Consider the following 16,951-nt stretch of genomic DNA (forward strand, 5'->3'; position numbering starts at 1 on the left):
CAGGTGCTGCGTTGGGAATGAACTTCAGCGGAGGAAGAAGATTGATCTCACTCCCAAAGAACTATTTCTCAACAGGTCCATTTCGCCCATATCCTAATAACTTTTCTCTTCTACTACCTCTGCTGGGTGGTTGGCTAGAGAGGTTGAGCCCTTACTAAAAGTAGGTTTCCAAAAACCCTCATGCCTACAGAACACTGTGAGATCAAGGCCTTAATATCTTACTCTCAATGTCTTCAGTTTACACCCTTGATGGTGTCATCTCTCTTCTTCAGAGGGCCAGATGCATCAAACTCCATAGACCGCATGGTCTCTGGTGCACCCATTCCATCTGCCACTATAGTATGAAGGCAGACATGGATAGAATGGAAATGAAATGCGATCGTGTACCAGTAAAGATTTATTGACAAAGGCAGTGTGGAGGAATGGGTCCTTGGTCATGGACTGTAACTCGTGAGCTCCCCATGTCAAAGGGTGACACAAAAGCCTGAAACCTGTCTCCCTGAAGCCTCAGCTATGGAGAGGAACCACAGAAACCATGACAGCCTACTTGATGCCAATTATTTTGGTTCCCCAATACAAAGTGAAGTGGATGATTTCTTAGTAGTTATGGCGGTAGTTTCTAAGCCTCATAAAAGGTGGCCCCTGTTGGGTCCTTCACATTGGATTCAGAAGGCTGAGCCTGGCCAGGTGACAAGGGCCAACAGCAGGTGTGTAAGCCTTTTCCAGGCATACAACCATACGTGACAACGCAGGATGGAAAGCTTGGTTTGTCTCTTCCTTCTTTGTCATCACCCAGGAAGAGAACAGCTGGAAGATGCCATGCCTCTCACACACTGGCTTTTCTTGTTCTGCACACTCATTGCACGCACACCTTTCTTGTTCTGCATACTGTTGGTTAGGTTACACTCTCTCTGTATTGAGCATCGCCTTCCATGGTGTGATGTCCAGTCTTCTTGCACACTGGCCCACGGGAAGATGAGATACCTGGTTGCTCTGAAGTTAGATGAGTGCTATAGGGGTGTGGCTGCAGCTGCGAGCTCCTCCACTTGGGGCAGCTAAATGATTGGGTCATGATGGGTTGCCTTGTCTACTAACTGACCTTCCAATGGTGATTTAGCTCCTCAAGCTGAATCCTCGGCCTTGGGACCTCGCTAGTGCCCAGAGAAATGTCATGGTGATTACAAATGTCATCAGGCTTTCTTCTTATGTCATGTTTGGTTCTCTAACAGGGCCTTTGAAGACTGTATATAAGCGAAAAGTTTAACGTTCAGAAGTGTTTCAGAGTCTTACAGATAGATAGCTCAGTCCTGTAACATTAACAGGTTTATTAAATACTCATGGAATGCATGACGCAAACTTACACTCTGGTCAATGTCCAAGTCAATCTAAAGTTTATTTTTTTAAAGGACTTGATCTTTGTGTGTGTGTGTGTGTGTGTGTGTGTGTGTGTGTGTGTGTGTGTGAGAGAGAGAGAGAGAGAGAGAGAGAGAGAGAGAGAGAGCGCAGGGACAGGTGCATTTGGTACCTGCTGCCAGGATGGGCTGCCAGGGTAGGGTGGGCTTTAGAAACAAATCCCCACTCTGTTTCCATTAAGTGAGGGCAGTGTTAACTCATCTATGCCCTGCAGCAGGGAGTTAACTGAGAGAGACTTTTCAGGAAAGAATATGCAGCTGGCAGATTCATGGGCTCAGTCAAATCTGCGGAGGGCAGTGTCTCTGATGTCACTATGACACATTGGAAGATGCAAAGAATCCTCTTGGCATCTTCTAAGAGAGAACTCAATGACTTAAAATATGAAGAGAGGCCAAACAAAGAAGATTATATAACAGACAAAAGAAAGATAGACTTTATGGGAGGAAAGCTTTTCACAATGCCGAATACCTGTCAATACCAACGATGTACCGAGTACCTGTCAATACCGACAATGTACCTACTGCCCAGTGCCTTTCAAAAGAGCGAAGGGGCCTTTTTCATTGGAAACTATTGTTTTAAGGATTCAGTGGGCACCGATCATCAAATTTTCATGATCGCATTTCCTAAAATAGAAGTGTGCTCACTTAGATTTCAAAGGATTTGTCTTTTAGAACTATGGAGAAAACAATTTGCCATCATTTTAATCTCTGGATGCTGTTCTATTTCTCTCGTTGCTAATTTTTTCTAAACATTGCTATTTGGTTTGGCATATATACTTTTGAGATTATTATGAAAATCCTGGCATTCGAAGAGAAGTAAAATGAATATAATAAAGGCAGATAAAATGAATTGCTCCTATTAGCATTTTGTGTGAGATTTAGGTATTTTGCCAGGGAACAAATAATGTACCGGGATAGACGAGAAACAGCTTAGGTGCCAAATTTCAGTTGTATCCTGTTTTTCCATTTAAACCTTCAGGGCTGTGTGCAAGCTCTGTTGTCTCAGCAGGGAAAACTCACATCCCATTAAACTCAAAGCCACTTTGGGTAAGTAAGGGAGAAGGAAAGGGTACTATGCACCCTGGAAGTAACTGTGTGGACAGGAAATGCACTCCCCAGAGTCTCCAGCAAAGAATTCTGCTTCTTGGTTTCAGGTTTTTGATACAAAATGTTACTATATAGCTTTGGCTGTCCCGAAACTTGCTATGTAGACTGGGCTGGTTTCTTTTCCTTTTTTTTTTTTTTTTTAAATTTTTAAATTTTTAAATTTTATTTATTTATTTATTTATTTATTTATTTATTTTATTTATTTATTTATTTATTTTTGAGACAGGGTTTCTCTATGTAGCCCTGGCTGTCCTGGAACTCACTCTGTAGACCAAGCTGACCTCCAACTCAGAAATCCTCCTGCACCACCACAGCCTGGCACTGGGCTAGTTTCAACACACAGAAATCATCTTGATGGTGTGTACCACTAGTCTGGCCAACCAAGAATTCTTAAAACATATAAATGATTACTTGATACTTATCCTATAGGTATCAGAATTGCTAGAATAGGCCATGTCCAATGAAGGTGCCAGCCAAAGAATCCTTTAACAGCCTTCTTGGTCTTTAAAGATATTACTGTGCTTTTATTCTTTCTGAGGTGTTGGGGTAGCCATTCTATCATTACGCTGCAGAACATTTGGCTCTGGCCTTCATAAGCACTTTAAAAAATTATTTTTAATTATGTCTCTGTGAGGGCATGTGCATATGAATGCTGCTGTCCACCGAGGCTATAGGTACCTAGAGGTGGTTGTGAGATGCTTAATGTAGGTGCTGAGATTTGAATTTGGTCCTTTGCAAGAGCAGCATTCTGCCTGTATGTCTGCAGACCAGAACAGGGCATCAGATCCCATTACAGATGGTTGTGAGCTACCATGTAGTTGCTGGGAATTGAACTGAGGACCTCTGGAAGAGCAGACAGTGCTCTTAACTGCTGAGCCACATCTCCAGCCTGCCTTTACAACCGTTAATGTCTTACTCGGCTGGAGTGACCCTCCAGGATTCTGTGCCTGGAGATGTTCACTTATGCATTTAATTTACATATTTTAGCTAAGAGACCCAAGAGGGTAAATGTTCCCTTGAAAAGCTACACTACGAGGAGTTCAAGGAATTCTTTTTTAAAATGCCTTTTGATTAATGAAAATATTTTTTCCTTCCTCCTTCTGGCCCTTCCTTCCTTCCTTCCTTCCTTCCTTCCTTCCTTCCTTCCTTCCTTTTTGAGACATGATCTCATGTAGCCCAGGCTGCCCTCACACTATGTAGCCAAGGTTGGCCTTGAACTTCTGACCCTCACACCTCTACCTCCCAGGATCTGGGAATATAGGTATATGCACAACACTTGACTTGGACATATTTCTTAAAGATTTAATCCAAAACTTCTATTTTAAGCTATATATTTTGTTCCCTGAAATCAACTTTCTTGTTTCTTTTTACATTGAAAAAAAGCAACTAAGAAATGTGATGTGTCCTGTGTACTTGCAAACGGCCTGTTCTTCCAGTGAGAGGCAGGTGTAAAAAGAAACAAGAAAGTTGATTTCCCAGAATGCAGGCCTGCCCTGTTTGTGTGCACCTGAGAATGCAGGTGGGAGACTGACTCCGGGGCTGTGTCCATGTTATGTATGCATTCTACCACAGGGCTATGTGTCTAGCACCCCCAGTGGTCGCTGCTTCCCTCCTGCTTCAGGGTGTGTTAGAATCGCTTAACATTTTAACAATGGTTAAGATGCACATTTTGGACCCTCCTTTGAGTTTCTGGTTCTAATTTTAGGGTAAGCCAGAGACTGTCCATTTCTATCAAGTTCTCAGGGAAGGCTGATGTCTCTGGCCCAAGGACCATGACACTGGACATTCCTCGGCACACGTGACTTAGCTGAGCCCCACTGACAGGGCTCTAGAGCTTCCTGCTTCTTAAGCATTATTCGAAATACTGCAAAGCTCAGTGAGGCACTGGAGGAAACACAATCCACTGTTTTCTTTTTTTCTCTTTGCCTCTTTCCTCTTTCCTAAGCTCTGTCACCCCACAGAGTACTTACTAAGCCACGGATGCCTGGGAGGGAAATTCTACTCAGCATAAAAACAAAAGGTAACTGTCAATTTCTCCTAACAGATATGCCAGAAAATGGGGGAAACTCAGGATTCTTCACCAAGGATGGTGTCTAAGACCCATTAGCTCAGTTTCCACCCATACAGAGTGAGAATTCTGGTGTCAGCCACCTTGCAAAGCTATGATGAGGGTAATTTGAGAAGACCCCAATTGGAATGTATTGGAACAACAGCAAAAGGTTTTCAAGCCATATATAGCTTCAGAACCAGAGCTCCAAGAGTTGTCTCTGCACACAGTGGGGGGCTGACCCCACTCTTATCTTGAAGAGTCAGAGGCTTGCTTTCTGCTGTGTTGTAAGGTGAAGAGTAAATAAGAAAGGTCACTGATAATCTGCTCAACAACATTTAGGAGAAAACCAGCTTGAGAACTAACGGGGTGGGGGTGGGGCAGCTGTAAAGGGCCAGTCTTGGGACAGTTCCCTTAGCCCAATTGTAGAGAAGCCTTGACAATGTGACCAGAAAACCAGTTCAGAGGAGTCTATCAGTCCATTTACTCTGCAGTCAAATGTGCTTGTGTCCTCCCTGAATCTGTGCACCCCAAATTTGAAACGTGTCTGAAATAATCAGGCATTTAAAAAACAAGCTATGAAATTGAAAACCAGAGGGTCCAAGGTCTCCAGGGACAGCCCCCTTCTTCTGAAAGGAAAAAAAAAACCCTTGCAATTTTAAAAAACACAGCTCAATCTGTTCTCACTGGCCCGAGACAGCTCTTCTGAACCTCGAAATGACCACATCACTGAAAAATGCACAGGCTTCTGAGGCAGCTGTGGAGCACAGATGTAGGATTCAAGTGCTTGACAGAGATGTGGCTTTGTTCCCCATCATCCTGGGCGTGGCTCCCCTTCCCCCTGAGACATAGACATACAGACATACACACAAACATGTGTGTGCATAGGTACATGTACACCCAGACAGTCAAGAATCCACCATACCGACATCCACCAGCTCCGTTGTTACTGCATGCTTCTCAGTAAGAAGCTGCACTGAGAAGGAAAGAGAATTCCAGCATCCCTGCATGGCTTTGAGATGTTTAGCCACCTTGAGTCTGGGGATAGGAGACACCAGCTCACCATGCCAGAACCAATATGGGTTGGCTGGCTTTTTCCAACTTGATGCAAACCAGAGTTACTAGAGGAGTAGGAACCTTGATTAAGGAATTGTCCCCATTAGGTTGGCCTCTGGGTACAACCATGGGAGCATTTTTTTTTTTTTGATAAATGATTAATGTGGGAAGGACAAGTCTACTGTGGGAGGTGTCACTCCTGGGCGAGTGGTCCTGGGTTATGTGTGAGAGCAGGCTGAGCAAGCCATGAGGAGCAAGTCAGTAAGCAGTTTGCCTCCATGATCTCTGCTTCAGTTCCTGCCTTGAGATTTTACTCCGGCTTTGCTAGACAATGATAAAACACTGCTACACCTGGAAGTATAAGATGAAATAACCCTTTCCTCCCCAACTTAGTTCTGACCAGTGTTTTATCACAGCAATGGAAAGAAAACTAGAATACTCAAGTATGTGCCCCCCCCCTCTCCCAAAGCCCCTTGCCCAGAGCTTTCTTTAGGGACTCCCTTTTCATTGAACAATAACAAGAAGAAACCAGTGGGTGTCTGGCTGCAGCAGCCTATGGAGAGGTGAGCATCCTTCAGGGGACTCAGGTTTCTTGAGAAGATTACAAAAAAATGATTCTTTACTTAGTGCAGTGAGTCCATAAAGAATATGGATGAAAAAAATTATCTTCTGTCTTCGAAGGATCACTATGTGTGTTTTTAAAAGATTGGTTTATCTTTATTTTATGTGTTTGAATGGTTTCCTGGCACATCTGTTATGTGTACTACATGCATGCAATGCTCATGGTGGCCAGTAGGGGCGCCATAGGCCTAGGAACTGTGTTAGGGGTGGTTGTGAATTGTCATGTGAGTGCTGGGAACTGAACCTTGGTCCTCTACAAGAGTAACCCATGCTCTTAACCACTGAGCCATGTCTCCAGGCTTAGATCCCTGTGTTGTTAATGAAAACGCAGTACAGCAAAACACTGCAGTCAAGCCAGGATCACCCTGACATGCTCCCTTCAGGAAGAATCATCTTGGGGACTGGCCTCTCCTCTTAGTGTCTTAGGAGGTCTCAGAATCCATGGACAATGTCTACCCGGTGTAAGCCGGTCCCACCCAGGCTGTGTGAATCTGAAGACAGGCACACCACAGCTCCCTTCCTATTCTTCTCTTTCTCCTCAAAGCATGTCATCTTTCATGCCACCCCCACAGCCCAAGTAACCATGGCAACGACGATAACAATGACAGTGATAAAGATGCATGATCTGGGTGTGCTAGGAATTAGGAATCTATTGTCCTCCCTTCTACCTTCCAAGCGGGACTCGCACAGATGTGTACCCAGGGATGCTAAGTAAATTCAGGCCGTTTAGAATTCATACAACCTCTGACTGGTATTTGTACTTTTGTAAAGTGTTTCTGCTGAAGAAGAAATGATCTAGCCTGGGGTGATCACACCTGAACACACCTGATCACACCCAGCATTCATCCTTAGCCCCCAGGGGGACACATTGTTTGTCACGTTGCAGGCAGGTGCTGGAGTGTCAGACCCAGCAGCATCAATCTTACCAAACAATAAACACTATGAATGTTGCATTAGAAGTTGAGATTGCTGTATTTTATTGCCTGGGCTATGAGCATAAAAAATGAGCTTCGGGTTTTTTTTTTTTTTCTCCCCTGAGTGCTGCATTATGACTTAAAGGTGAACAACACTCAGTACATATTATTTTATATGCTGCTTATTGTAAATGATACGGTGCTCTGTTTGGAGCTTAACGTAGAGATCTAAATGCCTTTTGGATAAGATATTAGTCAGTCTTAAATAGAGGAGAAATAATGAGATTTCATGGGGAAAATTAGGCAACTATCCCACCTCCCTCCCATAACTGGTTCACCACGCTCTTTGCAAACACAAAGACATGACATACACACACACACACACACACACACTCATGACATTGAGCCTAGTGAGATGGATAGCAGAGAGACATGAATGTTTGAAAACAGGGAGCTACATGGGGCCCAGCCCTTGGTGCTCAGTGTTGGTTTCCATGGCTTCAGTAAAGCTTTAAGCTGTCACCACCGGGAGCAGCTTTACCTCCAGCTCCTAATTCCCAGGCTGGTGAGTTGTAAGGATCAGAGAGCTGCGCAGCTCTGTCACCCTACATCTTTATGTAATCCCCACTCACAGTTGACACCTGTCACTGTTTGGAGAACCACCGGACTAAATCCCCAAAGCACAGCAAGTTAGAAGCAGTATTGTTTGCAGAAATGTGGACTGACATTCTCCTGGTCCCGTCTAACAAGAAAGTACACTCGGGCCAGCCTGCACCTTCCATGTGTTAACTCTTAAGGTGCTACATATGCACACATGAACATGCCTGTGCTTGCTTTCCTGACACAAAGGCTGTTCCTGTGTAGTTACCTCAGAAATGTGGTAGTGCATGCATTCAGAGGCCTCATGGAACCTCTGCAAATAGGATAGATGACAGCTGTCAGATCCAAGATGGAAACCAGGTGGTTCAGGGCCAAGATGGGGGTCTTGGGCTAAGTTCGATCTTCAAACAGATCAGTTGGTTTATAAACAGTCCTGCTTTGGATAAATGCCCACCACCAGCCATGCGCTAAGCACTTGGTACCCAGCCAGTGGTAGTTTTGGAAATACTGGTTGGTATAGGTACTTCTGAGAGGTGGATCTTAGTGGGAGGTCCTTAGGTCCCTGAGGGTGGCCTTTAAAGGGAATTAGGGGACAATCCCTGTCTCTGTTTTGTGGCTTCCATGACTAGAGAAGCTTTGCTTTTTCATGTGCTTCCAATCATGATGTGCTGACTGCTACAGTGTGCTGCCTGCTACAGTGTGCTGACTGCTACAGTGTGCTGACTGCTACAGTGTGCTGACTGCTACAGTGTGCTGACTGCTACAGTGTGCTGACTGCTACAGTGTGCTGACTGCTACAGTGTGCTGCCTGCTACAGTGTGCTGCCTGCTACAGTGTGCTGCCTCTCCACAGAGCCATAGGTTCCTGGGCCAACTGATTAGTTTGAAAACTCTAAATGCGTGAGTCAAAGCAAATAGTCCTGGGTTTTTTGTGTGTGTGTGTGTGTGTGTGTGTGTGTGTGCATGTGTGTGTATGTGTGTATGTGTGTATGTATATATATATATATATATATGTATATATATGTATGTATATATATATATAATGTATATATATGTATGTATATATATGTACACACATATATAGTTATTTGATTATTTCAGGTTTTTTTAAATAGCAATAGAAAACTGACTGAAACCTGGATTTTTTAATAGTTCAATTTTTTTTTCTCAGAAGAAACAACAGAACGGCCTTTCATTTCTTCTGAACAACAGGAAGCTTCATCTCAGTGGTGATGGTGCCTCAATGTAAGGGGCTTTTCATCCCACCCTAGCTGTCAAGTCTCCCTGGTAACAATCTTGTAACTGCTGGATTCACTTCTATACAATCTCGCTCTGTCCTCTCACGCACTCGAGGTCACCGTCCTTCCCCTCGAGCCAGTTGTTGCTTCCCTAACTACCCCTGAGATGAATTCTGTATTCTACCAACTTATATGTTAAAGCTGCAACCCTCAGAATCCTTGAGAACGGAGGCAGGGTCTTCAGAGAGGCAACCAATTCCAAATGAGACTCTTAAGACAGGTTCTAGTCCAACACAGCTGCTGCCTCTTTTCAGTGAGAGCCCATGTAGGGAGAGCGACATGTAAACCTGAAGGCAGACTTGGATGTAAAAACAAAGTCAAGGAATGGCCCCAAATTTCCAGCAACCCAGTGGATGTAGGGCTGGGATTGGGGCTGGGAGGGATGAGCGTTGTAGCCTGCAGTCTGCCTTACCCTGCTATCAGCCTGTGGAAGTCAGTCTGACGACATCTTGCTCTCAGACTGCCAGTCTCCAGAGCTGGTGGACGATATGTTTTTATTCAACCACTCAACTCGTGAAACTTTCTCACAGCACCCCCAACAAACAAATGGCCCAGATGATTTAAATTGAGCCGGCACCTTCTTTTGATCACAGGGAAGAAAAACATGTAAAGGTTTCAAGCAACATGGGCCATGTTTGGTGTAGATTGAGGACCCCATAAGGAGAAAGTCCCATTCAAAACTCAAGCATTCCCACTTCCCAGAGGTTCCAACACAGCTATGTCCTGCTGCAAGGGCAACCTCTGTTTTCTGTGGGAGCTGAAAAACTTCTGGTCAACCATGATGGCAAAGAAGCTGACAGTTGATCTCTGAATGGGAGGTGGTATTTTTAGTTGTTAAAATTACATTTATTGTATGTACACATGTGTGTGTGTGGGGTGGGACTTGGGGGAATATACTATACATACTATGCACAAGGAGGTCAGAGGGCAATGTGTGGGAGACACCTCTCTCCTTCCACAATGTGGGTCTTTGAGATTAAATTCAAGCTGTCAAACTTGGTGACCATCACCTTCATGGGTGGAGCTATCCCCTCGGCCTGGAGGTGGTATTTTAACAGAGAAGAGAGACACAGGCTGCGTTAACCCTCATCTACTGCCAAGCCGGATGTGCAGTAGAGGGGCCTGCGGCTACTGAGATGAACCTTCTGCTTTTTATCTCTTTCCAGGATTTTCTCCCCTCCCCCCATTCAAATGGTGCAGAAGCCCATGGGAGAGGATAAGTCTGTGGATCCTCTGCTGGCAAGGCTGGAAGGCTGGCTGTCCCCCAGGGGGCACTGGGTCTTTGTGGCCACAGTCAGGGTATGCTTGGGTCTTTTGGCTGCTTTGTCCATGATGACTCCATTTGCAGAGGTCCTGAGCAGTCACTTTACCAATAAATCAGCATCCTAAACTAGACATAGATGGGAAGAAGCGTTCTATCCGTTTCTCGGGAGGGTACTCTGACAGTGCACCCTACCTATGACCTATGAACTTTGGGAACCATGGCTCAACATCTTCTCCCTCCCTCCCTCCCTCCCTCCCTTCCTCTCTCCCTCTCTCTGTCCCTCCTCCCTCCCTCCTTCCCCTCCTCCTTCTCTCGCTTCCTCTCTCTTTTCCTCTCTCCCTCCCTCCATCCCTCCCTCTCTCTCTCTTTCTCTCCTAAGTGTTAAATTCAATTGGAAATAAAAAAAATTGAGTTATGTGGATGGAACATCATGTTGGGGAGGAAATGAAGGGGAATCTTAGACCTCTATGATTCTGTAGTCAAGGTGACCTCTTCTTAGGGGTCAAGTTCAAAGTTCCCTAGAAGATACTCAGAGAGAATATAGCATGGACATGCACAGTGGGGTCTTGATTAGAAGGAGAAAATGTCCTGAGGGCTCTATATCTCACTTGACTCTGGAGCTACTGGAAAGAAAAGCATTGTTCACACGGCTTGGATAAGGGATCCTTAGACCAAGGGACTCTAAGCATTCTCTTCAATAAGAATCTCATCATGTCCCCAACAGTACCGTCTATCCATCCATTATCTGTCTGTCTGTCTGTCTCTCTCATTTGTCTGTCTTTCTGTCTGTCTATCATTCTCTATATACAGGGTCAAGTGTAGCATAGGCTGGATTTGAACTTGCTGTGTAGTCAAGGATGACTTAGAGCTTCTGATCCTCCTGTCTGCTTGCCTCTGTTTCCAAAGAACAAGGATTTCAAGTGTGTGCCACCAGACACAGCTGCACACTATTCATTTGTGGCTAATAAATAAATAGGAACTATTATGGATGTGTCAGCACATCTTAATGGAATATATACAATGAAATTAAGAACTAAAATAGAAGTTCTGCCATCTCTGTCCCACTCCCCTGGGGACAGACTTATTCACTCCTGTGCTGTTGTTGAACTATTCTGAATCCTGGGTCTGTGTACACAGGAGCAGCAACAACGCATAACCTCCAGTTCATGTTCCCTTTTCTAATTAGGGCACTCCGTATCTCTCCAGCCATGGCTGACTGACACAGTCATCTGTTATCAAAAGAACCCTGATGGTTTCTTGACTGAGAGTCAGGAATGTCTACTCCCAAGCATCTGCAAGGCGATGCCAAAGGAAGTCGCACTGGTGACTTTTCTCAGCCCCATGATGAGATGCGTAAGTGAAGCAGCTATGGGGGGGGAGGGCTTCATTGGCTCCCAGTTACAGGCAGAGAAGCACGGCTGAGGTCATGGCTGGGGGGCCACATCTGTATGACTTCCCATCTCAGCAGAGCAGGAAGCAGAGAACTGTAGCCTGTAGCTATGACCCTCGGTGCCCCATCCCCTCCAGCTGGGCCCCACCTATTCTCAGGTTTCTGCAACCCTCCTAAACAGTGCCACCATCTGGATACCAAGTGTTCAAATGCTCAAGTCCAGTACTTTACATTCAAACCCTAACTGAAGAACAGTCAATTATGCTTTTTAGATAGAAACCCTACTTTCATGCTGGAAGGCTCTGCAGAAATTGACCTCCCTGCACTCGGCTCATGGTCCCTCACTGGGATTGTTCTTGGACTGCACCCCCTTTTTATCTCATGCTATTAAAACCATCAGGCTAAAGCACAGTTTGCTTTCTTGCACCCTCCATGAGGACTGCAGACTTGGCTGGAGGGTTTCAAGGAGCTTATGATTTCCAGTCTATTTCTGCTGTCACACAGAATGCTACAGCCTGACAAGCTCTCAGACAGATTGCTACATTCACCCTACTTCACTTTGTATATGGACACAGCAATAAGAATTTTAGCCTTGGGGGGGGGTTGGTATGGGGTGTGGGGGTGATGACTGAGGAAACAGAGCCCAAAGTCAGACTTCTTGGTCTGGAACACCTTGACCACTCTCTGGCGCAGACATTCTGCCCCTGGTTTCAGAGCCAATGACTGGCCGGTGGAATAGAGCTGGGTTTTCATTCCAAAGAGAACGATCTTTAAAACTCTCAGCGTGTGAATCCACTGCTGTGAGGATGGTTATGCCATGCAGATGCGAGTTCTCCATCAGAGTTGTGATGTGTTGTAAAACCCTAATGTTCCTCCTTTGGGTTCAGGCCCTGTAACCTGACCACAGCACCAAAGGTCTTCTCACAGGAAAGAAAGACTCTAGTTGAAAGAAGGAAGGGCCTTGGATGACAGCCACTCTTTCTGCTGCTGTCTCTGTCCTTGGTTGTGGCATCCCTCTGACCACCAGGAAAGATGGCCGGGGACAGACAAACACCATGGTCCCCAGCGGCTCTTACAGATTCCCAGCAGGATTTCTGTGTTGGTAAACAAAATGTATTTATGTGTTGGGAAGAGGAAGGATTTCTTGGACAAAGGTTTGAACACAGAACATCTCCAAACACAGATAGTCATGTCTTTTTCCTTTCTGAAGTTTGGTCATGGCTGCCAGAGTATTATGGTGGTGAGATATGTGCTGTGTGTTGAGAATCTAGAAGCGTTTTCTGTTTGGGAAGAATGCTGTGGAGCAAAAATGTTCTTTCCCACTTCTTCGTCCACACCAGGGCAGGCAGGACTGCTTTCTGCGTCCCTCATCTCCCCCTCCCCTTATTTCTCTCTTTTATTCTGTCATTTTCCACCACAGTGTTACAATAGGCAACCAGATACGTGGCATGTATCTTACTCTGTCCACTGAGAAGTCTCACACTGGGCCTCCATATACTACAGCCTCTGTTTGTTCTATAGGAAAGTCTGAGAAATGGGAGACAAGAAAAGCATCTGTAATAAAAGATATTTATATGCACGGGTGGAGTTGAACTCTGGGAAGGCCAGGCTGAAGCCCTGCCTTTACCCTAGGCCTGACCCCACCTAAGGATAGCCTCATTTGAACTACGTTTATACTGGAACACTCTGGGTCAGGAGTCAGTCCAGAGCCATGTACCACCCCACCCCCAGTTCTGGTTATACGTCGCCTGAGCGAGTAAGTCTGGAGATACCTAGGGCACTGTCATGTCCAACAAATCAGAGAATGGATACTGCCTCCACTCTAAACATGGACAGATTGTGGGTGCTTTGAGCAGCCATAGAAGGAAGAAGACAAGATCAATGGATGAGAGTTCACGGAGGTTAAGCTTAGTGGAAAGATGACTATTTAATAGTCGTGATGTCTAAATGGCTTGGGCTTTCTAGAGAGTTGTAACTATCACTGGCTGACATAGATAACATACCACTACATTTCAATGAGATAGATGTTCACACACACACACACACACACACACACACACACACACACACACACCACACAAGCGAGCAAGTACATGAGAAAATGTATATATGTGTGTTCTGATATTTTTGTTTCCCTCATTTGAAGACCATGTTACTCAATGCTAAGTCCTATCAGTGTTGATTATTTCATGCAGGTCCATATCATTACCATGACATCCTCCAGGACGAAACCAATCTAATTATGAGAAAGAATCTATCTATAGTAATATGCAATAATAGAAAAATAACTAAGACTAACTAAAGTTCTCTAAGCCTGATCTCCTCAACTGTAAATTGAGTATTAGCCTGCCTATCTTACAGGAAATTCAAAGAAGAAATGATTTAATATATATAACTAATATATATATATAAACTATTATATAGTATATATAACTAATATATATACTAATATATATTTAAACATAAAATGTTGAGGAGCACACCCTTATAGCAGGTGTTCAACAATCTTACTTGATACTTGATAAACTTATACTTAGATGACAAGTATACCCAGGATTTAGAACATTACTAGAACACAAAGCTATGCCTAGTTATGTATGTCTTTAAGAACCACACCTACACCATTCAAGAAGCATCCCAGAGTAGCAATGGGTCATCACTACCAAATTCTTGACTACATAACAGAAAGTGTGCTTGACTGTCTCTGTAGTTAACCAAACCACAACTCCTTTACACACAGGTCTTCAATCCTAACCCTTGAATCACGTGAAATCTCTAAGACTTGGCTTTGTGAAGGGAAGGGACTGTCCAAGCAAACTTAGGGACAAAAGAAGTTGCTATCCCCTGGTTCTGGATGCAGTAAGTTGCCAGGAGACACAAAGAAGGAAGTTAGCGATGGAGACTACACGCTTCTGCCGTAGCCACAGAGACTGTCCTGGGGTCCGAAGGGCGGGCGGGGCGGCTGCTTTCCTACCTGGTGAGCTTGGTGCCAATCTGCTGTCTGAGCTCCAGCCGTTCCTCGTCCGTCTGTCTGGGGAGGATGTTCTTCTCTTCCAGCTCTCGCTTAGAGGGCCTGTTGCTGAGTTTGATGGCTAGGGAGTCCTTCCTGCAGACCTTCATGGCCAGTGAGCCTGAAGGAGGGAGAAATTAGTCAGTGAACAGAGACACCTGAATGCCCATGAGGTCAACCGTGGGTGGGTTATAAAGCAACACGCAAGGAGACACAAAGGCAGAATACCCAAGAACCCTAGAGCCCAAGTTCTTAGGGTTGCTGCCATTACCATGCTTTAGACAACTCACATGGTGGGTATGGGGCATACTGGAAGGGAAGGGAGCCTGTGACCAGATCTCTCCCTTCAGAAATCTCCAGCACACAGCAATGTTACAAAGGAGGGCAGGACCGGCTGTGAAGTGCCCACAGAGGGGGAGAGGAACAGATAGGATAGAGCTCTCGGCAGCCAGGACAGGCTCCACTGAAGAGGGCAGCTGCCAGGAGGGTGGGTTCTTCCATGGGCAGAAGGCTCGTGGGAATCCACATCTGCATATAGTCAGTGGTAACATGGACGCTGGGAACTGTCAGGAGACAGACCAGAGCAGCTTCCTGGAACTCAGGACATCCAGAGGGAGGTAATAAAATGCTGTGTGGTCAGTGTGGGACCCCGAGGGTGAGAGCAGAGTCGAGGACTGTGAAATGAGTGAGATTCTGGGATCGCTCTTTCTTTTGAACACACGGGTTCCTGAGTATCCAGGATGGTAATGAATCCACGGCTTCAAGCAGAGTTGACTCCGCTCTTTAGCAAGTGGCTGGGAGATGTCTAGAGGCATTCTGGATTGTTGAGGCTTAGGTGGCAGTCAGGAGGTTGGTCCTGCCATCTAGCTGGTGGAGACCCTTGGAGGCAATTCTCAGCATCACCTTCACAACAGAGAATAATCTGGCTCTAAAGGTCTAGCACACTAATGTGAGACCCCCGGGCACAGAGGCTTTAACTCCCTTGTGCCACCTGACACGCAGGGTCAGCAGATGCCCCTTCCTGCGACACTGCAGCCTCTGACTGCACCTCACTGGTTCTTTCTCCCACATCACTTTTTAGCCCTTCTTCTCCGTTATCTTTGTTCACCAGTAACATGGGACCATGTTGATGTCCTGAGCGTGCTTTAAGATACAGCTATGGGGACACAGTCTTAGCTCATTGCTGGGAACACACCAGCCAGGCAACATATGGCTTGCTGATATAAGAAATTCACTTATTAAACAATTGGCCCACATCAGCTATAGCTATCCTTCCACCGTTAAACCCTACTTATTCACGGGCAGAGCAACAGATTACCAACTTGCTTTCTCTATTTCTTAATACATATAAAGGTTTTCAATGGAGAATTTAAATTCAGGTTTCTAAAGCTGATGAGCTACACTCGAACATGAACATACAGCATATATAGTAGCTAGGTTTACGCACATGCAAGAGACTTCCAAGCTTTTCCTCCCATGACCCCTTGTTGTTTGAAAAAGAGGGTTACATTTCAAGAAAACAACCAAAGCACAGGTAGGGAGGGCTAAAATAGCTGTTTAATGTGTACATCTATGACGCTGTATAGATGAGATTTATGCTCTTATTACTTCTTGAGGGTCCTGGAGAAGCCACCTGAGCTGCCCCGTGACCTAAGGCACACTTAAAGGCAGATCTTCAGGCAGCTGCCCCGTGCTGTTTCTATGGTCCCACACCTCCCCCGCTGTCATGGAAAGCCTGCCCGCACGTACTGGTGTACAGGGAGGCGTCATCATCTTCGTCCTCCTCCTCTTCCTCCTCTTCCCGGGCATACAGGCAGGACGAGTCTTCATAGTCGGGTTCATGAGGCACATTTTCCTTATTGTCGTCACATTCAATCACAACAGTTGGCACTTGTCTTATTTCCGGAAGGCCCATGGGTCCTGCTTTTGTGATGCTGTCACTTGAGTGCAAACCAGAGCTGTGGTAAGAAGTGGAACAGGGGACTCGTTGCTCGGAGCTGCATAAAAAGAAAAGGAAGAGGAAGTCCACCTTAGTTGTCCCTATCTCTGAGATAAAGGTCACCAGGCCATGGGACAGACTGCTTGTCCCACAGCGTGTCCTTTTAGGGCAGGCAGCACTTCCCTGGTGGAGGTGGTCGCCTGGAATTAAGCATAAGAACCCTAGATGGATGGTGGGATGGGGTGCACAACAATGTATGACCACTAGATGGCGCACTTTGAACCAGTGAAGGGG

General features: G+C 45.4%; 1 protein-coding gene across 1 annotated transcript in view; it reads right to left on the bottom strand.

Annotated features, from left to right (window-relative positions):
- Phactr1 (phosphatase and actin regulator 1) overlaps window positions 1–16,951 on the bottom strand; it is a 276,311-nt gene that overhangs the window by 27,379 nt on the left and 231,981 nt on the right. Inside the window, exons 7-8 of the mRNA XM_052157236.1 lie at window positions 16,468–16,715; window positions 14,683–14,839 (exon numbers count right to left, since the gene is read on the bottom strand). Of these exons, the coding sequence (XP_052013196.1) occupies window positions 14,683–14,839; window positions 16,468–16,715 (405 nt within the window). The remainder of the gene's footprint in view (window positions 1–14,682; window positions 14,840–16,467; window positions 16,716–16,951) is intronic.

The sequence above is a fragment of the Apodemus sylvaticus genome, chromosome 14 (genome assembly GCF_947179515.1).
Source record: "Apodemus sylvaticus chromosome 14, mApoSyl1.1, whole genome shotgun sequence".
In the NCBI taxonomy this organism is placed as follows: Eukaryota; Metazoa; Chordata; class Mammalia; order Rodentia; family Muridae; genus Apodemus; species Apodemus sylvaticus.